Below are 23,470 nucleotides of genomic sequence, written 5' to 3' on the forward strand. Positions count from 1 at the left end.
ATACCTAGAATTGACCCTGTATACAATATCTATCATCTCTTTAACCTGATCCTCCTCCAATTCCAGCTCGATTGACAACCATTCTTCCATTCGACCTCTAATATCTTCTGGGGATTTTGTAAAGGGGGTAATTTGTACCAGGCCCAGTGTCAAAAGCCAGAGGAGAGGGCCCAGAAATTTCCTGGGATCTGACATTTTCCTATCTACTCAGACTTGTTGCCCGTATGGGATGCTGGGGACACTACCATGATTGGGGATGCTGGGGACACTACTGATGCCACATGGGTGGGTAGACCTGAGCTCCAAAGACTTATCTAGCTGTCTCTACCCTCCCCTCACCCTGCTTTGCCCCTCCCTGCCCTGTTCTGCTCACCCATCACCACCCTCCCCTGCTCTGTTTCACCCCCACCCTTTGCAAAGGGGCCACAGAGAAACTTTGTACCCTCTGATAAAATTCCTCTCAGAGGCCCTGAAGCTACCTATGGCATTTAGAGCACCATTAAGCCTGATGAGCATTCCTTTCATTTCATGAACCACAGATGAACTGGGCACTCAGATCACAGTGCAGGAATAGGTGGCTTTAACTATCTTCCCTACTACAGTTGATCTCAGGCTGCCAGTCTTGCTACTATTCATGGAAGAAACAAGCCCATCACAGTGAATGATGCCTGAAACTCCCCATCTACCTTGGCGTTCAGTGAATGGCCAGTGTTGTTGAGAAGCTTAGAACAAATACCCTATTGGAGACTTTTGGAAGGAAGGGGGGATTTTCAAGCATCAATACTTAATGGTAAATTAATATTTCCAGACAAAGTCCATGAAGAAATTGATGAAGTGATTGGCAGGGACAAATTACCCATGATGGAAGACCAGCTGAACCTGCCCTATACCACTGCCGTGATCCATGAAGTCCAGCGTTATTCTGATCTGGTGCCGTTATCAATTCCTTCTTTGAAGTCCTGAGATATTGAACTTGACCAGTTTGTCATCCCTAAGGTAGCATCCTTGAAAAAGATCTTTTTACAAAAGAAATCCTACTTGGGGAATCATGTCCTGGTGGATCGAATTTGAGACTCACAAGTGATCAGAGCCAATGCCAAAAGATTCACCTTAATACCAAGACAAGGTATCCTGAAAGCCTTGTGGCCAACCTGGACCCAATCACAATAGCCATGTTCTCCACATGATTCCCCCCCTCCGAATACCGGAGTCATTATCAAAGGACTTTCTGTAAGTCTTCTTGCTCTCTGACATGAAGCAGGGGTGACTAGAGAGTGGGCCTTTTCTGCCACCCCACCTAGTATGTGGAATGCCCTTCTTTGATGTCCTTTCAGAGCTTGGTGTCTTTTTTTGCCCAGGCAAATTCTAGCAGCCCATCTAAACTGGGCTTAATCTGGTCCTTTTTAATGGGTCTGCTGTTTTGATGACTCTGCACAAGGTTCACTGTTCTGCTGTATTGTTCACTGTATTGTTTTCCCCTTGATGTGTCTCTTGTGGGCCGCCCCTGAGAACTGAATAGCAGCATCAAACTCTATTCAGTCAATCCATCCAAAACATGGCTGCAAGAGATGAACCACGATGCCATTTTTGGTTGGCCCTCCTTATTCCCTTGTCTGCTCTTTTGAATGCTGAGTTTAAGGCAATTGGCATGTTAGTCAACTGAACACATTTCATCAAGCGGATAAGTGTATAGGACCCACTCCCTGTGGATTTGAAAGACATGCCTCTGTTCTGTTGCTGTCTTGAATAGGAGGTTAACACCACGTCTTCCCTCATTGTCAGCCGTTTTGTCAAATTTCCAGAAATAGGCGTCAACTACAGGTACAGAATGGCCCTCTATCTGCAAGTTTGGGTCCTGAAGATTTGACCCAATGTGGGGCAGGAGGGTCTCACAGTACCTCCCGAATGCAACAGAAGTGAAAATCTGGAAGTGTGTCTCAGAAAGCGCCAGCAGAAGGCCCCAGATGTGTGTCTCAGAAGACCACCTTCTAAGGTGTGGGGAGGCCGTATGCAGCCTCCGCACATCTTACAACACCTCTGGACATGACCAGAAGCCATTTCTGATGGCCCCAGCCTGTGGATTTGAATATCTGTGGGTTTTGGTATCCATGGGGGGGCCAGGAACAGATCCCCTGTGGATACTGAGGTCCAACTGTACTGGCTCTGTTCTCTCATCTCCAGATGAACAGCAGTTTGGCCCAATCCTAACCTTATCTTGCGCTATATAGCGCTTTGTCCTTAAAGGTGGTTTTGCACAATGTGCTCAAGGCTGAGGCTGGGCTGACTTGAGCACATGGCTGCACAGTCATGTGCCTAGCTTGGCACAAGCTGGAGAGGCTGAAATCGGTGTGAGCTGTCTGAAATAAGTGACTGTTGAAGGCTGCCGAAAAGCAATTGTGGGAGTTGGGTCCTAAGGGGGAGAAAGAGTTGGCTCCTCTGCTCTCCTTCCCAGTGGCATAGCTAGTGGGGAGCGGGAGGGCGGTCCGCCCCGGGTACCCCCCTTGGGGGGGTGACACCACAAATCTCCCAACATGGCGGAGGTTATGAGTAAGCCCATCATGCTATATACCTTTGGATGTGGAATTTCCAGCGGAATGCAGTGCAAGAAACCAGATTGAAATATCTCCTTTCCATCCAAAGTTATGGCCAAAAATCTGAAACAAAAACATGCATGGAACCCTAAGGAAAATGAAACTGAGCCATATAGCACGTTTACTTGCAAGTAGGTGAACTTGTCATAGTTCATCGGAAAGGGCAGGCTGAGAGAAATCTAATGACATCTGAATGGTTCTTATTTAATGAAAGCAGCCCCCAAAAAACACGCAAGAAGGAAGTCCCTCCTCCAATCAGACAAATGTATTGAGCCCTATGGAAAGCGAAAGTAAGCCACACGGTCGTGTTTACTCACAAGTAAGCAAATGTGCCTTGGCTCCTGGTCAAGTCAGGCAAAAGGGAATGCAAGGCTAGCTTGCATGGTCCCCATCTGATGAAAGTGGAGCTCAACAAATGTTCCAGAAGGCAGCCCCCCCCAAAGAATAAACTGCAGGCAGCAACCCGCCCCCCAAAAGAATAAACCAGAGGCTTGAGCTGGAAAGGTGGGCACTGGGGAGGGCTGAAAATATCACTGATTTATTTGTGGGGGGGGCGTTATTGCAGGCAGGCTACAAAGAAAATTCACTTGGTGAAACAGGGCTGGCTTCCCCTTATTTATCTGTTTTTCTTTAATTTAATTATTTATAATTATTTTATTTTGCTTGATGATGTCACTTCCAGCCATGACATCACTTCTGGTGATGGACACTTCTCCTGGACAAATTGTCATTCTAAAAAGTGGGTCCCAGCTAAAGTTTGAGAACCACTGCCTTAACTCAGGCCAATGAGACATCCGGGGGAGGGGTGACACCCTAGTGACCAAAATTCTGGAGATCGTGGCTTTTGGGAATAAAACCATCTTGTTATATACCATTTGATGCAGAATTTCATCCATTGCTTGTGGGGAAGTATTCACTGCATTTATTTTCTGGCCATTATTATTCATTTCATGTCATGACTATTACTATCTCTCCTTCTCACCTACCTCACAGGGTTGTTGTGAGGACAAAATAAGGGGAGGAACCATGTACATCACCCTGAGCTGCTAAGAGGAACGGTGGTATAAAAATGTGAATCAATTAATTAATCAATATAATTAGTAATTATTAATAATTATGTCATATGGGGTGACAAAAATTTATGGGCCCCGAGTGTCAAATGACCTAGCTACGCCTCTGCTCCTTTCTCTTGTTCTCATGCACAAATATTCTGCTTCTCTTAGGTCTCTGTGCTTGCGCTGGAAAACATCTGGCTAAAGTGGAGCTCTTCATCTTCTTCACCAGCCTCCTGCAGCGTTTCACCTTCGGCATCCCTGAGAACTCTCCCAGGCCCAAGGAAGAAAGGCAGCATGCCATGACAGTTACTCCTCTCCCTTTTGAGATTTGTGCCTTTCCTAGATAATGTTGTATTTCTGCTTTCTGATGCCCAGTGTGTGATGATCTAAAAGTTGCCAGCGTGGAAAAATTGGGAAGAAATTTGTATGAGGTTTACTGTTGCATTTCCGCACTGTGAGAATCGTGGGCTTCTTGAGTTAATTCTGCCTTTTGAAAAGAAGTGCTGCTTAGAACCAGAGTATATTCTGGGAAGTGATTTGGGAAGAAATTCCATGTGAGCATAGCTGGTTTACACAGCAGGAATTGGGAAACATTTGTTAAAGAGGTCACTCTTAAGACATGTGGTCATAAAGAAAAGGATGTAATTATTTATACAAGCTCTGTACTTGGATGCGGGAGAGAGCATGAGAGGTGTTTCATGCTTGCTCTGTAGCTGGAGAAGGGGTTCTGGGACAGAAAAGCAAGACAGGACAGACTGAGATAAGTAGTCTGCATACCCAAGAAAGCATTCCTGGAAAACCAAAAGGGGAACCTTTCACATCCCACATCTGGTTCACTCCCTGGCTATATTGCCCCACTTCAGGTGCAGGATGCTTGTGCAGTGTTGTGTAAAAGCACCTTTCTACTTCCAGCATTTTGGAGACGCAGTTTTGATTTGCAGGGAACTCCCAGTCTAAATGTCAATGAAAGCCAGGGTGGTGTAGTGGTTTGGGTGGTGGACTTAGACCTGGACGATCCAGGTTCAAATCCCCCCTTAGCCACGAAGCTTCCTGGGTGACCTTGGGCCAGTCACTTTCAGCCTCACCTACCTCACAGGGTTGTTGTGAGCACAAGAAGGAGGGGAGCAGTTGTGTACATCGCCCTGAGCTCTTTGGAAGAAGGGCAGTATAAAAATGTGAAAAATAAATAAATAAATAAAATACACTAAGTACACGTGGGGCCTCCGTATCTGTGGATTAGCTATCTGGGGATCTGACTCAATGCACACCCCCTGGACCCACATGGAGTCTGACTAGGCCCAACTGAAGCCTCTGGAGGTGACCAGATCTGTGCTCTTGTCATTTGGAACCTCTTCTGAGGCCCATGTAGGCTGCACATGGCATCCGTGGACTTCCGAAGGCGTTCTGATAGGCCTTAGAAGGTCACTTCCAGTTTTGCGTGAAAATTGGAAGTGAAGTCTTTGGGCCTTATAGGGCCTTTGGAGGGCCTGGGAGAGCCTCACCAGCCCTCCAAAGGCCTTGTAAGGCATTAAAACATCACTTCCACTTTTTGCACAAAACTGGAAATGACCTTGTAATTTCCTTGTAAGGCCTCTGGGAGGCCTTAGAAAGCCTTCTGGTGTCTGCAGAAGCTGCATGTATCCTCCCAGAAGCCCCAGAAGAGGCTCTGAATGCAACCAGAGCACATCTTTAGTCTGCTTTGTAAGCCTTACAGGGTGCCGAGCCACGGATTTTTATCTGTGGTTTTTTGGTATCGGCAGGGGGTCCGGGAACAGATTATTGTGCAAATACCAAGGCATCACCTGTAAAGTGCATTGGGGGTTCTTCTTCATGGAAAGATGGGGTGGGAGGTGTCCTCCCCACCTTGTCTCAGGCCACATGGGATTATTATTATTATTATTAACAACAGTATTTATATACCGCTTTTCAACAGAAGGTTCACAAAACGGTTTACAGAGAAAAATCAAATAAACAACTAATGGCTCAGTAGGGCATATATTTCTGATTCTCAAAACGTCTGTGGAGTGACTTGGTAGAACTGTGCCTCAGGGCTGTCTGATGTCCAATTTGAAGAAGAGCACTTTGCAAGAGGAAGGCAGGAAGGCAGGTCATTTTCCAGTTCACCTCATCTTTCCTTTTATTTCCCTGCCCTGTACCCTGCTCTAAACTGCTGCTTTAAACAGTAATTTTTTTGAATATGCTATAGAAATAAAATCGCGTCTCTGCTAAAGCAGAAGTGGAGCGCGATCGCTCCGCATTTACTTTCACTGCTGCGGGGAGCCCTGCTGTGCTCCCCGCAGCCTGGGGGGCTGCAGGAGGCTTGGGTAAGCATACCCAAGCCCCTGCAGCCCCCCTGGGTGGCGTGATCCTGGGGATCAGGCCAATGCTCCTCCCTGCCTCCAGGCTGCCCCTGCCCCTTAAGGGGGCAGAGGCCAGGGCTCACAGGCTGGGGCATTGCGACACCCCAGTTTGAAAAGCCCTGGACTAATGTCTCAAAGCAGGAGAGCAATTTCCCAATGTTAACTGGACCCTTTATACCATTCTGGGTCCTTTGTTTGAAAATCTGAGCTTCCCATTGGCTGAAGTTTGATATCATAGATGGGGCTAACTCTTAATAGGCTATAGATAACTTTAAAGACACCTTGTTTCAGGTTACAGTTCCCATAAAAGGTAAAATTAAACAATTAAACATATTGAATTACAAAGTTTTCAAGAATCAGCAGGGGTTGCTATAATATCATTTTATCCAGTTTTGACCCAGTGCTGACCCTTACTCACATTTATCATTCCAATTAGAAATTAATTGACAAGTCCTCTCACTAGCCTCATTAAAAGAGAACACAAAAACACTTAAACACAGGTGTGAAGACCTCATTTTTGGCAGAACTTCAGACCCATTTCTTGGCATACATCCCCTTCAGACTCATCCTAATTAGGATGGCCTTGCTTGAGCCACCTATCTTATCTCTTCTGTATTTCTTCTCCTGGTTTTAGTAAAACACTGTGGGGCCCTCTGCAAACCTCTGCGAATCAAAGACCTTAAAACTTCCTTTAACAGTTTCACTAAAATCAAACAATTTGACTTCTTCGTCTCAATTCTATATAACTATTGTGATCTTTTACTTTGGGTACATACTTTGGTTTGGTATCAAAGGTCACTTGGTCTCCATATGTATGTTTTTGCTCTTACAGCATGAAAGTATAGTTACAGAGTTTTTCTGGGGGACACCGGTGTGTTTAACTTCTGCCAAGGCTTACATCTCCAGCCATTGCCTGATGCTCTTATCTAAACTAAATTCTGAAGTGTATAACACAGCCTTTGAGGCCCCAAAGTTCCAGCCTCAGTCAGCTTATTGCCTTTCATAAAATCAAGCAGCTTTTACTGCTCTCTGTGCTTCAGACTTGCAAAATGATTCTTTCTAAACACCAAGCAGCCTTTTTTTTCACTATGCTTATGTGTTGCTCCAGTGGCCTTTACATGTGGGTTACAATCTGGGGTCACCCTGCCTCATTGGGAATGTTTTCTATTTTGCACTTGCAGTTTCCCTCACAGCCCAATCCTACCCACACTTTCCTGGGAGTAAGCCCCATTGACTCTAATGGGACTTACTTCTGATTAGACAGGCACAGGATTGGGCTCTCAGACTTGTAAAGCCAGGTGGGTCTCTGTATTGATGTGCTTGAAATAGAAGGACTTTAAACTGGGCACTGGGGAGGGCTGGAAATCTCACTGATTCTTTGGGGTTGGGTTTACTGCAGGCAGACTACAGAGAAAACTCACTTGGTGGAACAGGGCTGGCTCCCCCTTATTTAATTATTTCTTTCATTTTAATTTAACTATTTATAATTATTTTATTTTGCTTGATGATATCACTTTTGGCCATGACATCACTTCCAATGGGTACTAGACAGATTGTCATTCTAAAAAGTGGGTCCAGGTGCTAAAAGAACTGCTGCAATAAGGAGTTAGTAAGTTGACATGGGTGTGTGACCCTACAAGTTTTCAAAATCACTAAAATCAGAGTCTGGAGGAATAATACTATCATGTTATATATCAATCAATGTGTAATTTCATGCGGAATGCAATGAAACAAACCACATTGAAAGATCTGTGTTCTATCAAAAGGTAGAGCCAAAACACCAGTGGGGGCGGGGCGATGGTACATCACCACGCCCACCACCTGGGGTGTTGCCCCGCCCACTGCATGGGGTGACACGCAGGCCTCCCACACCGGGTGATGCGAATCCTAGTGACGCCACTGTCTGGGACTGCCCCCGTCCCCACAAGATGTTGTTCATTCCCTACTATTGCAGCTGCATCAGTGCTGGGAAATTGGATAGAACTGGGCCCTCAGTCAACACACTAGAGAACTTTACCTCAACCTCTTCCTCTTGGAGACTCAATACTTCGTTACTACGTGGATAAGATCTAATGTTTCCTACTCCAAATTCAAGAAAGGTAGGGTTATGATCAGCACAAAGAGCAGCCCCTACTGATGCCAAATACCCAGGGCTAAGTAGTCATACTTGAATATGAGAAGTTAGAATCATCGCTTTGCTTTGGATGGAGATGTTTTCAAATATCAAGTAGAGCCAACTCCTTTATTCCTTTGAAAAACAGACTGGAAGCAATGATCTTCTTTCCTGTACAAAATGAGCGCTATCCAGTTTATTATGAAATACGCCAGGGGCCTCCAAACTGTGGTCCATGGAGTGCCTGAGTAATGATCTCAGGCCCAGTGTGGTGGCAGCACTGCAGCCACCCATCTTCACAATCTTTGCAGAAACTTCAGCTGCACAACAACCCAGAAGGCTCTGTGCTGATTTCCTGGGGGAAGTAGCTACCTGGTGCCCGTTTCTGCAAAGATCAGGCATGAAGGTTGGACGCTGCGGCACGGAATGGTAAGGCTTCGCCCCTGTTGTGCCACACCCAAGATCCTTGTGCAGGTGCACCGGTTCTGGCCTGTGGGCTGCAGTTTGAAGGCCCCTGAAATACTCCATTGAAGTTGCCAGTCATAATAATTTCCCCTTCAAGGCTAAACTTTGTAACAAGGGACTTGAATAAAGAGTTACAAAACTGTTTGGAGTACAGTATTGTTTAAACAGACTAGCAGGGTACAGCTGGGGTCTTTGGCCCAGTGTGTGCCAGCAGGGAGGGTGACGGAGTGTCATGCCACACTGGATGGGGGCGGAAAGGCAGGGTGCCTATTTTCAGATTGACCCAGATGGGACTTTCAGACATTGTACTCATCTAGGTAATCACCCCAGAACGCCCCCCCCCCGCATTTGCTAACACCAGGCTGTAGACCATGTTTGCAAAATCAGCGCATAAGCAGAGGAACAAAGATTTTGGGCAGCCCAATCCTGAACTGCCTGGGGCGTTTGGCTGCAGCAGCGCAGAAAATGGCTGCCCCCGCATCCTGCACACCCAAGGCAGCCATTGGCGGCACCTCGGGAGAAGGGGACTTTCGTCCCCTTCCCCCAGGTAAGTGCAGTAGCCCCATAATGGGGCTACTCGATTCACCAACAACCCAATGGTGGGCAGTGAATCAAGAGCCTCTGTGTAAGGTGGCGAGCCTCCCGCCTCCCTCCCTCCCCCCCCGGCATTCCTCCCCTCTCCCCACGTCCCGCCTCCCCAGAATGGATATTCATGTTCCTGAATATTCACGTTCCTGAATATTCACGTCCGGGGTTTTTGCATCCTGGTTATTTATGTCCCTCTGCATCTGGGCAACAAACAAACTATAACTGGGAACCAAACTCCATCTTATATGCTAAGCCTCTTATCCCAGCCCTAGCCCTATCTTTGCATTTAAAAAATAAAAAAGTACATCGAACATAAATATGCACATATTGGATTTGCAGATATAAGTGAATTGGCGGACACAGGGGATACCTTTATCTAAAGGATATGGAAATCCTCTTAGCACTGCAGATGCAAGGAAGTTATTGAATGCTCTTCTGTTTTGCTAGTAAAGCTGATCTTAGTCACCATGCAGAACATCATGTTCATCACTGCAATATTTTTACACAACCAATTACTGGATGTACTTTTGTATCTTCTGTTTGATGCTATTTGGAAATCACCTTCCAAGCTTTCAGTCCAGAGTAAGTGTAGCAATCCTACACAGTCATCTTGGCCAAATTCAATATAAGCCGGGGGTGTCCAAACTTTTTGGCAGGAGGGCCACATCATCTCTCTGACACTGTGTCAGGGGCCAGGGAAAAAAAAGAATTAATTTACACTTCAAATTTAAATAAATTTATATAAATGAATATATTAGAGTTGGAATTTACATAAATGAATGAAGGTCTTGCCTATAAAAGGCCTTGCAGCAAGCTGTGGCCATCACACTGAGAGCAGTTGCACCAGGCCAGTGCGGGCTCCAGCAAGTCTCCAGAGGGCCAGAGGCTCATTGGAGACTGGGGGCTTCCTGAGGGCCGGATTGGGAGTCCTCGAGGGCCGCAAGTGGCCCCAGGGCTGGGGTTTGGGCACCCCTGCTATAAGCCAACATGTCGTTTTCATATGGTCTGCAGGACTCAGTGCATGCAGGATAAAATTGCATGCTCAGCTTGAAATGTAGAGGCCATTATGCCAAAATTTCACCCAACATTTTGCAGATGAAAATGTGCACACTACATACTTGTTCTTAGAGCAAAGACCACTACTAGACAGATTCCCTGTGCACATATAATGACTAAAGCAGGGATGGGAACTCGAGTCAAGTGACTCAATTCCGAGTTGCAAAAATGCACATTTTTAACTGATTTATGCAGACTCACACATGTTAAAGACTCAGAGAACACTCAAGTTTGGGCTCCTGACTCAGGAGACTTGAGTCATCCACAAAGAGCTTGGGATTGGGCCACCTCCGTCTTGCCCAAAAAACCTCTTGCGTCGATCTGGAAGGCAGGCTTTGTGTGCACAAGCAGCAGCACCAGTAGCAGCAGGGAACATTATGTTCAGGGACAGGGGTTGGGGGGTAGAGCAAAATTGTTAACTTTTTTTGTTTGGGCTTAAAACTTACAGCGTCTTGGGTTGCAGAACTTGCAACAAATTTTGCAAAATATTAATTTCAGCTGGCTGGGTAAGAACATAAGAACATAAGAAGAGCCCCACTGGATCAGGCCATAGACCCATCTAGTCCAGCGTCCTGTATCTCACAGCAGCCCACCAAAGAGAACTCTGAAACACACAAACACAGCCTGGCAGCAGCCCCATTTTTTCCACAGAGTCGCAGCAGTTTTTTAAAAGGGGAAAGACTCAAGACTCAGTGTAAAGGGCCAGAAAAAATAAAATTTAAAATTAAATACAGGTTGAGTATCCCTTATCCAGGCTGCTTGGGAAGGGAAGGTGGCTGGATTTTGGAATAATTGCATAAATATGATAGGAAATGCTTTTCCTTGCACTTTTCTCTGTTACCCATATAGGAATTTGCTTCCTCTGAAATTTTTCAACAGTGTCTGAACAAGTACACACCACAGAGCAAAAAACAGAATTTACAGCCTGCACCTGCACTGTACATGGGAATGAGCAGAAGACCTTCTAGTGTTCACACTATGGAAAGTTTTTTTTTTAAAGTCTTGGACAAAATGTCTGGATTTTGGAATAACCCAGATTTCAGATGACTGGGGAAAAGGTTATCTACCTGTAGAAACGGGATGAGCTGGAAAGGGATCACACCTGGATCTTCCTATGACAAGATGTCACAGCAGGCATGTATCACTCAGGGGTCACTAGAGGGCAGAAGCCATGGCCTGCAGACTTCTATGAGGCTAGAAGTGAGGAGTGAGAGCACCTGTGGGCCACCAGGCATGTTGAATAAGGAAGGATAGGGTGCTTCTTGCTTTTCCTGCAGCAGGGATAGTGGATAGCCAGAAAATCAGCAATGGTAAGTATTGGGGGCTTCAAGCACAACAGAGCAGTTGGAGACTTTCCCCCTGAGCAGCTGGCTGTGCTGCCTGCAGTGAGGCTTCTGCTACCAACCATCTGGGCTGAGGCTGTGTCACCTGGGCCTAGCCCAGGTGGCCAAAAGCTCCCCAGGAGCAGGGATCTCCTCTAGAGTAGAGGCCTCCTGGGGGTAAGACCCAAGTGCCATCAGGACTGGGGTCCCTGGCAGAACACCTGCCTGGGAGTAGAGGCAAGGACCAGCTGGGAACAACAAGCAGGCACGTGGTCAGAAGGGGTGGGGCTGGACCAACCAGGGTTTGGCCTCATAAGAAGCCTGGAGAGGGAAGAGAGGGAAACCTGAAGGGGAAAACACCCCTGCCTCAGGGGAAAGAGAGAGGCCTCCAGAGGGAGAGGACTGAGACTTGCCCTGGAGAGAGGAGGCTGGGGTGGAGATATCCCTGGACCCACCTGGACCCAGAGGGCAACCCCTGGAGAGATGGGGTTATCGGGACTGGGGCTTGCAGCCAACTATACCCTGTGGGGGCCAGCTGCCCGGGGAAGAAGCACAGAGGTATGGGGGGCCCCCCTAAGGCCAACTAGCCTGACCCCAGCCAGCTGGGTTGCAGCCCTAAAAAACCCTGGCCCCTAGCCCAGAGACACTGGGCAAAAAGTTCGGGCTGAGGCCGCCAAGGAATGGGAAGGGTCGGGTCCGGAGCCTACCAGACGACGATGGCATGTGTCAGCATAATGTACGGTGGGCTGTGACGTAACAGTCCACATGAATGTAAAACGGCTGATGCTATTAAGCCGCCTGTGTCAAGCACCTCTACCTGCCTCCTGTCCCTTAATCTGCCGCCGACCTCTGTTCATCGACCGGGTAAGCCCCTCGCGCTCGGTGGCAACCCCAGGGAAGGGGCTCTCCCGCTATGGACATTACAGGTTGGAAGGAGGCACACGGGCAGCCAAGCATCACAGAACTGTCAAGAGTGGCTACGCTCAGGTGAATAGCCTGGGGGTCGGAACAGATCCGCATTGGCTGAAGGAAGGGAGGGTAGTAGAGAGCTCTGAACTGGCACAGCGCTGGGAAAGAACCCAGAGCCAGCTAATGCATTAACAGCCAGTTTCCCCAAATGCAAGCAGAGACAAAAAAACAAGCAGACCTCTTCCAGTCTTATGGGCTTTGCAAAAAACAGAGATGGGGGATTGCCTTCAGACCACAACAGGTAGGTTATTCTGAAAACTGGGAGCTGTTGCAATTAAGACGCTTCTCCTGTGGAGATTCTGTCCTCACAAACTGAAGGAACATAATCTGTACAGGGTCTGATCTGCTGAATAAAAGCAATACGGGCAGCTGATCTAGGGCAGGGTAGTTCACAAGGCCATGTAGAGCTATTAAGATATGTAGCAATCCCTTGAATTGGATCAGGAGTCTGGCAGGCACAAGTGGTGTTGCCACAATACTGGCTGAATGCGCTTGACCTTTTCCAGTATCTGTCAGAAGATGAGCGACAGCATTGTGCACCAGTTGCAGCCTGCAGGTTGTCTTCAAGGGCAGCCCCATGTATTGCACATTGCAGTAGGCAGTACTACAGGTTACAAGACTTCACTGCAAGAATGTAGAGCCTGCTTCCCAGCCCAAAAGTGTCTGGCAGCTATTGGTTCCTGTTGGCAGCTGCTTATGTGACTGCACCCATCCATCTGCTTGGGGACACAACCCTGTGATTACTCAGAAGCCCCATGGCCAGCGGCCTTTGCTTTTTTTGGAACAATGCTTGTTGTAATCTATGGCCAATACCCCCGTGTGTAACCTGTGTAGTTCCAGCCCTGTCTAATCAGTTTTCCTCACCTGTATCTGTAATAAAGAAATAAACTTTGCACCAAAAAAAGAGAAAGGTGGGACACTTTTTTCTTCCCCACCCTGCCATAGAAATAGGCCTTATGACACAATTCTATGCATGCACATGGAAAATTAAGTCCCATCGTGTTCAATTGGCTTACTACCAGGAAAGTTTATATAAGTGTGTATGTGCACACAGTTATGTTTGAAGTGGAGATCTCTTAGCTTTTCTGAGTATGGGTGTGAAGAGCAGCTGCTTGGGACACGGCACCCATCCACCTGCTTTGGAGCACAGAACCCTGTGCTTGCTTAGAAGCCCAAAGAAGTGGCTGGCAGCACTTGCTTCCACATGAGCAGGTCACCCTCTATGCACACTAGCTAGCGCAGGATAAAAAACATAAATCCTGCTGAACAGGCCAGAGCAGGGCCTCAAAAGGACAAACCATCAGGGGGAGGCGGAGGATTGGATGGAAACCTGATGGGAACCATCAGGGGGAAGCAAACCATTGGGGGGAAGCATAAGAACATAAGAACAGCCCCGCTGGATCAGGCCATAGGCCCATCTAGTCCAGCTTCCTGTATCTCACAGCGGCCCACCAAATGCCCCAGGGAGCACACCAGATAACAAGAAGAACTGCAAGGCATTCTGGAAATTGTAGTTAAGAACATAAGAACAGTGCTACTGGATCAGGCCATAGGCCCATCTAGTCCAGCTTCCTGTATCTCACAGCGGCCCACCAAATGCCCCAGGGAGCACACCAGATAACAAGAGACATGTATCCTGGTGCCCTCCCTTGCATCTGGCATTCTGATATAACCCATTTCTAAAATCAGGAGGTTGCACATACACATCATGTCTTGTAACCCGTAACGGATTCTTCCTCCAGAAATTTGTCCAATCCCCTTTTCAAGGCACCTAGGCCAGATGCCATCACCACATGCTGTGGCAAGGAGTTCCACAGACCAACCACATGGAAATGTAAAGAAATATTTTCTTTTGTCTGTCCTAACTCCCCCAACACTCAATTTTAGTGGATGTCCCTTGGACATTCAATCCCTTCCCTGCATCTTCAATGCTAAGAGAATTGCATATCTTTGGTGTGATACTCCTTTGTTATTTTTTGGTGCCACAGTCACTCCTTCGGTTATGGGTGGCACAAGAATGAAACATAAGGCGTTTCAAAGTGTCACGGCAGACACATGTCGCTATCAGGTCACTGGAGGGCAAAAGACGTGGGCTGCGGGCTTCTGTGGGGCTAGAAGTGAGGAGGTTTGTGCAAGGGAGGGAGGGCACCAGGATGCAGGTCTCTTGTGTGGCTAGAAGTGAGGAGGTTTGAATAAAGGGTGTCCCTTGCTTTTCCTCCAGTGGGGGCAGCCAATAGCCAGATAATTGGCAATAAATATTGAGGGCTCCAAGCACAGTGGAGCAATTGGATGCTGCTCACTTGTGCAGCTGGCTGTGCTGCCTGCAGTGAGGTTCTGCTACTGACCATCCACGCTGAAGCTGGAAGGAGGCAGGGGTCACCCACTCAGGTGAGTAGCCTGAGGGCTTTGATCTGATCTGCACTGGCTGAAAGAAGGAAGGAAGGGATGCTGGTAGAGAGCCCTGCACTGATGCAGCCTTGCGACAGCACGCAAAGCCTGCAAATGCATTGACAACCAGTTTTCCCCAATGCAAGCAGGGACAAAACCCTGAACTGAACCTCTTCCAGCCACTACAAAAGCAGAGAAGGACGATTGACTGATTTCTGACCCCAACATGTACTTTATTCCATAGATCGGAACCTGCTGTAGTTAAGGCCCTTCTCCTGTGGAGATTCTAACCTCACACATTGAAGGTACATGGTCTGCACAGAGTCTGATATGCTGAATGAAGGCAATACAGGGCAGCTGATCTAGGGCAGGGGGTTAACAAAGTATTTGTCTCCTGTGAATGGGTTGCTGCAGCCTGCTATCCCGATTCGATCCTCTCCTAGTTTGCCTCTTAGCTGTCCTGATGGGAAAATGGTGTCCTTCTCCTCCTCCCCCCCAATTCCAACCAGATCAAGATAATGGTATGACACTATTTCTGTCCCCACCCTGGCAGAGAAATAGAAATCAATTCTATGCATGTGCATGGAAAAGCAAGACCCATTGTATTCAGTGGTCCAGGAGGCACTGCTGAGCCAGTAAAATTGGGATTATTTCATCTTATTAGTAAAAATAGTTTTATTTTGTTTTTGATGTCAATTTTCAGCCATGGGGCTTTCTCCCAGGATAGGTGTGTAGGTACCTTCTGAAGCCAGGGGGAGACAGCAGGGAGGGGGGAGCCCTCTTCAGGTCACCCAACAGAGGAGCAAACTATGAGCAAAGTTAGCCCTGGGGATGCTGGCATTGCGTTCAGTGAGCCTACTCCCAGGAAAGTTCATGCAGGATGGCAGCCCAGGCAGAGAGAGGCCAGGGCAGGCATCCTCTTTCCCCAGGCAGGCAGAGGTGCCCCTCCTACTGACGCATTCAATTATGCAATCCTGTGCATGCCTATTCAGAAGTCCCATTGTGTCCAATGGTGTTTACTCTAAGGCAGTGTTTCTCCATGTTTGTTCCCCACTATACCACTTTGCTTGGTCCACCTATTGGAAGTACCACCAAACGACGTAACTGGTGATGGTGTCATAGCCAGTTACATCAGTACTGGGAGGCCAGATGCAATGTGACAAACACCAGTAAGAGGCTCAGGGCAGATGAGAGGGCTTTTTTGAGTGCTTTTAAAGTACACTCAGGAGCTGTGCGTGCTGAGCCAAGCCGCCTATTGCTGCTTGTCACATTGCATTGCTGGTCCTGCTGCCAGGGGGCAGGGGTCTGGGGGTTCCGTGTGTACCATCAGATACCACCTCAAGTATCATCAGTGGTACGAATACCGCTGGTTGAGAAACACTGCCCTAGGGATAGCATGTTTAGGTGCTGTTCAGTGTGAAGGGGGTTGCTGCTATCCCCATCCAATTCTCTTCTAGCTTGCCTCATAGCTGTCCCAAAGGGGAAAACGGAGGCCTTCTCTTCCCCCTGAGATTCCCACCACATTCAGAAAACAAGAGAAATTTGGGACACTTTTTTCTTCCCGACCCTGGCAGAGAAATAGGCCTTTTGACACACCTATAAGTATACACATAGAAAAGTACCGTAGATACTCATATAGTACCTAAAATTTTTGCCAAGTAATCAAGCTCCAATTATCACTTTGCCTTATCTCCAGGTCAATCAGAGGGCAGAGCCTTTCAAATCTGAAAAGTTCTATCTCAAGCAGCAGGCATGCACTGCAGAGATCATTTGTTTCTACAGCAACTTCAGGGAGAAATTCCAGCCAAAGTTAATCTTTTATTCTCCTTCCGTCTGCTACAGTCTGGTTCTGCTTTGCAAATGCTTGCAAAGCAGGTCTGTTTTTTTCAACACCAGGATGGGATCCTCCTTTTCATTTGAAGCAAAGTCCCAGGCTACAGTTCAGTGCACCATTATTTAAGAATAACACCCATGGAAAGCAGTGGGTCTACTTCTGAGTAAAAAGGGTTGCAAATATATGCGGCTGCATCTCTCTGCTGTGAATTGAATTGCACACTCAGTTATGTGTTATGGGTTGTATGTTGTATATGAAGCTGCTGGCTTAACACACCAGACACCTTAAAGGTGGATTTGATTCATGGATCTCCTGCAGTGGTTCCCAACCTTTTCCACTTGCATATCCCCTGGCAGCCCATTTCCATAAACCGTACCCTTCATATTAGCAAAATGTTTGTCATAATACAAGCCCTCGTCTCCTCTCTATGTGTCAGGGTCGGCTGCTTCCCTCCCACCCCGACTTACTTGGAGACGCAGGGGGAGGGCCCCAGACTGGCAGCAAAAGTCTCAGGAGGAGGAGGAGAGGCTGCCTGGACCCTGGCCATGCCCGCCCAGCTGCCTGTTCCACCAAACACAAGGGAAAGAAGGGAGGCAGGGACCAGAGCCCCAGGCCCCTCTAAGGCTCTCACAAAGGAGGTGGGAGGAGGGTGAGGAGGGCAAGGTGTGGAGCAGTTCCTGCTGCCCCACTGATGGACACCACCCTCAAGAGACAGAGAGGAGGAGAAGGGTGCTGTAACCCCCTCCCTCTGGTCACCCAGCGGAGGCTCCAGAGGCAGTCCCTTCCACCCTTCATTAGGCCTCCTCTCCCTTGCTGGGAAGGCGTGGGAGGCAGGGAACAAAGCTCCACGGACTGCAACCGCCCCCCCCCCACGAAGCCACAGGACACGATGCAAACCCAGACTTCACGTACTCCATACTTTCTCTTTTTATCTGTTTGAAGAACAGAAGACTCTGCCTTTGCACTGTTTTGCACCAGAAGTGTGCTGAGAAATTCGGGGTGATTGATCACTTTCAGCTTTTTTACTGTGCTGGTTTTCAATCACTGGCTCATACATGAATTGATGACCAAAAACTAGCTATTGGTGGGGCTTTCACAGCCAACTAGCCACCTCCCTTCCTGTCTTGCAAAGCATTCTGGAGCACAACCTGACTTTTTTTTTTGCCATTATTCCATTCTTTTTTATTTTATTTTCCAAAAACAACTATAAACAAACACACATAACACACAACACAAAAAACATAACACACTTCACTACACACACAAAAAGAAAGGGTGCAGGAAATCATATATAATTATCATATATCACTAAAACTAATAAATCATTACATGTCTCCTAATCAATTTCCTCTTCTAAATTTATCTCTTCACATCATTTTTCATTCTTCATTCATGTATCATATCAAATATATTGTATATGTAATACAATCATCTAAAGGCCCTAGCATATATTTCTAAAATTTCATTTTCAACCAAGCATAAAAGGGTTTTTTCCATTTCTCAATTTGTGTCGGTTTTCGTTGTTGATCCAAAATTTTTGAACGTCTGTCCATTTCCGCCACATTCATTATTTTCTTTATTAATTCATTTTTCATTGGTATTTTAGAGTCCTTCCAATATCTAGCATATAAAATCCTCGCTACAGTTAAAATCATAATAACTAGGTACACATCGTTTTCTTTATTTATAATATCTAAACTAATATTGAACAAAAATAATTCAGGTTTCAACATATATAGTAAATCCAACAATCTCACGTATTAGATTTCTTACCATCCTCCAATAAATTTGCATTTTTTTTTACAATGTCCATCACATATGATAAAACGTTCCTTCCGCACATTTCTATTTCTATCAACTATTTGATATATTCTGTTTCAATTTTACCAATTTTTTTGGTGTCATGTACCATCTGTAAAACATTTTATATACATTTTCTTTAAAAGTTGTTGTTCTAGTAAGTTTTTTATTATGCTTTCAGGTCTGTTCCCATTGATCTATTGTGATGTTATGGCCTATATTTTGTGCCCATTTTATCATGCATTGTTTTACTGTTTCTTCTTGCATCTCAAAGTCCAATAATCCATCTTGTAATGCATATATTAATTTTGATCTCAATCTTTCTTTAACATAAATGGCAACACCTCTTTTTTTCATCTGAAGCCACAAAAACATCTCCTAATTTTTTATTCCCCAGCAATGCCCTATTCATTAGTCATTATTTTTCTTTTTACTAGTCTTCCTCTCTTTTTGTCTTTTTCTTGTTACTATTGGTGAGCGCCTCTTACTCACTCCTCTAGGCTCTTCCCTCTCTGATTCATCAGTTGTTTCTAAGTCATCTGATTTCTTTTCATCCGACTCAATTTCTAGTCTATATTCTTCTAATTCTTTTCTTTTCGATTTCTCTTCCTCCTTTTCTTCCTTTCTTATCTCGTCTTTCATCACTGTGCTCAAGAAGTTTTCTGCTTTCATTGTTGAATTTATATTATATCTCTGTGTCTGATATTGAAAAATCATACCTTCCAGAGAAAGCCATCTGTATGGTATTTGTTTTTCTATTAAAAATTTTGTCAGGTTTTCATATTCTTTTCTCTTCTTCCTCACTCTCCATGGAACATGTCTCAAAATGTTGGCTTTGTTATCATCCACTGTCCATTCCTTTTCCTGTAATTTATCTCTGTAAAAGGTTCTGATGAATTTCACATGGATTTCTCTTGGTAATTCGTGTTCTCAGATAAAAAGTGCTCACTCTTCTCACTGAGTCCACTTCTTTAGATATCTCCTCCATCTGTGTATCAATCCATTCTGATAATTGACAATCCGTCGTTTCTCTTCTGGTATAGTTTGTATCCTCACCACTACAGCTGCACTATCCATCTGAATTTCCATTAAAGTTGTCTCTGCGTCATGCTGATTTTCTTCTATCTCTGATATTTTAGCTTGATCTTTTCTTATCTTTTTCCCAATCTCTCAATCGTTTATTTTCTTCTGATCTAATTTCCACATCCATCAGTTGTCCACTAAGTTCATCTAATCCTTTAGTTAAAGCATCCACACTAGCTTGAGTTTGTACAGATTGGTTTGTTAGTTGCTGTACCATTGCCAACAGTTTTTCCATGTTGTCTTGCAGAGTCTGTTTCCAGTCTTTCCCTTTTGGTTCCTCTTATACTAATTTTCCAATTCCTGTCTCTGACGCTGGCGAAACTTGGACTTTCACTGTTTTACCCACCATCTTTGTTCTTCCTTCCTGTAAAGCTCAAATATCTGTTATCAAACAAATCACTTTCACTTTCTCTTTAAATTATCTATACATCAAATCACATCAACAATCAATCCTCTAGTCACTCATCAACAATAACAAAAAAGATTATAAAGTCAAGTAAAACCTTCTGCTTTCAATGTTCTTTAAGACCACTAGATGTCCTCAGCGTATTATATTCCTTGGTTCAATTATAAACACAAATCCAGTTCTTGCAATATCTTTTTAAATCCACTAGATGTCACTAGATGTCACTGGTGCACTGTTCTTGTTTTATTTCTATTTCTCTTATCTACTGTTTATACTTGTTGCCTTGGCAACGCCATTCCTCAGTCCACAGGAATGTCAACACATCCAGCAGCTCTTTCAGGCAATCCCAAACAATAGTATCAAACCAAGGCAATAAACGCTCCAATACACAAACTTTATCCAAGGACAGTTAATTTGTAATCCACCAAAATTCAAAGATGTAAAGTTGTAATTATATTTTCATATATCCATAACAAGCTTGGCAAATCTCCTCTATGATTTCTCCTCACACCAATAAACAGCTGGGAAGGGAGAAAACTCCCCCCCCTTCTCACGGCAAGAAAACAAATCAGGCAATCAAATTACTCAGTCCGTGCCAGGCATACATGATGGAATATCACTTACTTAAATCTTCCAAGTCTTTCCCTTCAGCTAGATTCAGCATGAATTCTTCACCATTGCAGCCAAGATGGTGGAATCTCCTGGGAAAGCCCCCTTGGCTGGCCTTATCTCCTCAGGGATCATGCCATCAAATGGAGGAATTTGTCTCTCCTGACAAACAATCCTCAGGTCTGCTCAGATCCGCAATTTTTGGGGAAAAACAGAGTGACTTTCAAGAGCTCAAGAAAGGCACATCTGCTCGGCTGCTGGCTGGCCCCTCACCTCTCTATTACATTCTTTTTCAAGTACCCCTAAAGGTCCTGTTGAGTGTCCCTGGGAGTACATGAATACCAGGTTGGGAACCACTGTTTTACTGGTATGTTGTTTATAGTGCACTTACTCTGATAGTGTTTACAAAAAGGTGGTGAAGACCAGAATTTAAAAAGAATAAAAATGTACCTTATGATCTTTTACTATGTTTTTAATAATTTAGAGACTACAGTTCTTAGGTAACAATTAGTGGTAGGTTATCAGGATCTGGCCTCGGTTAAAATCAGACAAAACTATAATCAGACACCCCCTAAGTTTAACCCCCAACTTATCCGAGGGTCATATAAAATTCCATGATTGTTGGCTGAAAACTTGTCCTCGACTTATATGTGGGATCGACTTATGGGTGGGTATCTGTGGTCCCACTGTATTCAATGGGAAGTGTGTATAAGTGTGTATGCACACAGTTAAGTTTGAAGTTGAGATCTTTTAGCTTTTCTGAGCATGGGTGTGAAGAGCATCTGCTTGGGAGACTGCTTCCATCAACCTGCTTCGGGGCAAAGCCTTGTGCTTGCTCAGAAGCCCCAAGGAGGGACTGGCAGCTCTTGCTTCTGTGTGAGCAGGTCAGTTCTCTGTGCAATAGTACAGGAAAGAAACATGAATCCTGCTGTAACAGGCAAGAGCAGGACATTTACTGCCCTCAGAAGGGCAAACCATCAGGGAAAGCTGGGGATGGGATTGGAGCCTGATGGGAAGCTCCTGATGAGAACCATCAGGGTAAAGCAAATCTTTGCGGGGGGGGGGAGCTCTTTCCCTTTTAACTGGCAAGTGCACACCTACTGATGTAACCCTGTATTTGATAGTAGATCATATTCCTACAGTGAAGTCCTACAGAGAAGAAAATAGAAGGAAGGAGAATTTGAAAGTGAAGTAGATGCTGGAGCAAGTCTGATGAGAAGAGACAAAGATGAATCTAATGGATGTGATGCCAACTTTCGTCTCACAGCTGTGGACCAGGATCTCACCTGGTTGGAATAACCTCCCAACACAGGTTCTTTCTCTCCTACTGCTTGCTCTGCTGGTTGATTACATGAAGCGCAGAAAGAGGTGTCTTCGCTGCCCTCCAGGACCTGCCCCTCTGCCTTTCATTGGGAACTTGCTGCTTCTAGCTGGCAACAATATGCATTGTTGCACCCAACAAGTAAGTACCAGCTGGACCTGTTTTGAATCACAGCATGTTCTAGTAACCATTGCCAAGACAATGCCTGGAGATATTCCTGTATCTGTAGGAGTTGCATAGAAAGCTAAGCTTCACGAGAGGCAGGTTGAAGTTGAGGTTCTCTTGTCTTGGAATGGCAATACATGCCACCTCCTGTGTCAGTGGATCCAGTATAGATGGTTTCACCGATTTGCAGATGGGGGGTGGGAGTGGAAGTGTGCCTCCCACATCCATTTACCTTCATTGTGCTGCCAGCCCACACACTAGAGGCAGACTAACTGAATTGTTCTGCTTCCTGTTATTGTTCAGTTTGTATCCTCTGTATAGCATTCTTCAGTTAGGCAAGAACATTGCATGTTAAGCAAGAAAAACCCAGGCTTCTATTGGTACTAAAGAAAAAAAAAAGAAATGGATATGGAGTCATAGAGGCTACTAATTATATAGAGTTTCCCCATATCCCCAGTGTCTGTATCCAGGAGGCGGGACAGAACCCCACTGTGGATACAGGGGGATGTCTGTACATTGCTGCAGGAAACATGAGCAAAACCATGGTTCCTAGCAACTTCTACAGACATAGGAACCTAGTGAACAAAGCCCAGATTGCATGTGGATGATCTGGTGACAGGTTGCTCACTTAAGACTTCCTTATTTAGGGGTTGGCAACAGGTTTGTGTGCAGCTCATTGATTTAGGCTGCAATCCTAGCCACACTTTTTGTAAGCCCCATTGAGCACAGTGGGACTCACTTCTAAATAGTCATCAGTGTTGGGAACTTGAGTCAGGTGATTCGGATTCGAGTCACAAAAATGCATGTTTTTCTGTGACACAGCGACTTGTGAGTCGCACACATGGAAGGCTCTGAAAAAGAGTCGAGTCAGGGCCTCCCTGACTTGGTACTCGTCCCCCCACATGCCGACTTGAGTATGCCTGTGTCTGGAGGTGCTTGCTTACTGTTTCCGACGGGAAAACCTCATAGGGCAAGCAATCCGACAGTGAGCAGCAGACAGTTCCAGCCAGGAGGCAGGAAAAGGTTAAGCTTCAGTTTCAATTTATTTGCTTAAAACCATAGGTCGTCGCAATACATTAAAAGAAAAACAACAACAAAATATATAACAATAACCAATAAAAACACTCATCCTTAAGATTTATGGAGTTTTGCACGGATCTTTTTTGCGGCTTTGGCAAACTTTGCTACTTGATAGGTGATAGTAACATCTGTACCCGCAAGCAAACTGCAGGTACTGAGGAAGCTGAGCAGGCAAGGGTCTATCATGCAATAGTCTAAGCATACCAGCAAGAAATTGATTCCTAGGATGTTCATAAAAGGGACAATTAAATAAATAATGAAAGAT

General features: G+C 45.6%; 1 protein-coding gene across 1 annotated transcript in view; it reads left to right on the forward strand.

The window, feature by feature from the left end:
* Window positions 1-2,531: 2,531 nt before the first annotated feature.
* Window positions 2,532-23,470, forward strand: part of LOC136657560 (cytochrome P450 2D17-like) — a 59,765-nt gene continuing 38,826 nt past the window's right edge. Inside the window, exons 1-2 of the mRNA XM_066634476.1 lie at window positions 2,532-2,547; window positions 3,815-3,951. Coding sequence (XP_066490573.1) covers window positions 2,532-2,547; window positions 3,815-3,951 — 153 coding nt within the window. The remainder of the gene's footprint in view (window positions 2,548-3,814; window positions 3,952-23,470) is intronic.

Source organism: Tiliqua scincoides, chromosome 7 (genome assembly GCF_035046505.1).
Source record: "Tiliqua scincoides isolate rTilSci1 chromosome 7, rTilSci1.hap2, whole genome shotgun sequence".
NCBI classification, from domain to species: Eukaryota; Metazoa; Chordata; class Lepidosauria; order Squamata; family Scincidae; genus Tiliqua; species Tiliqua scincoides.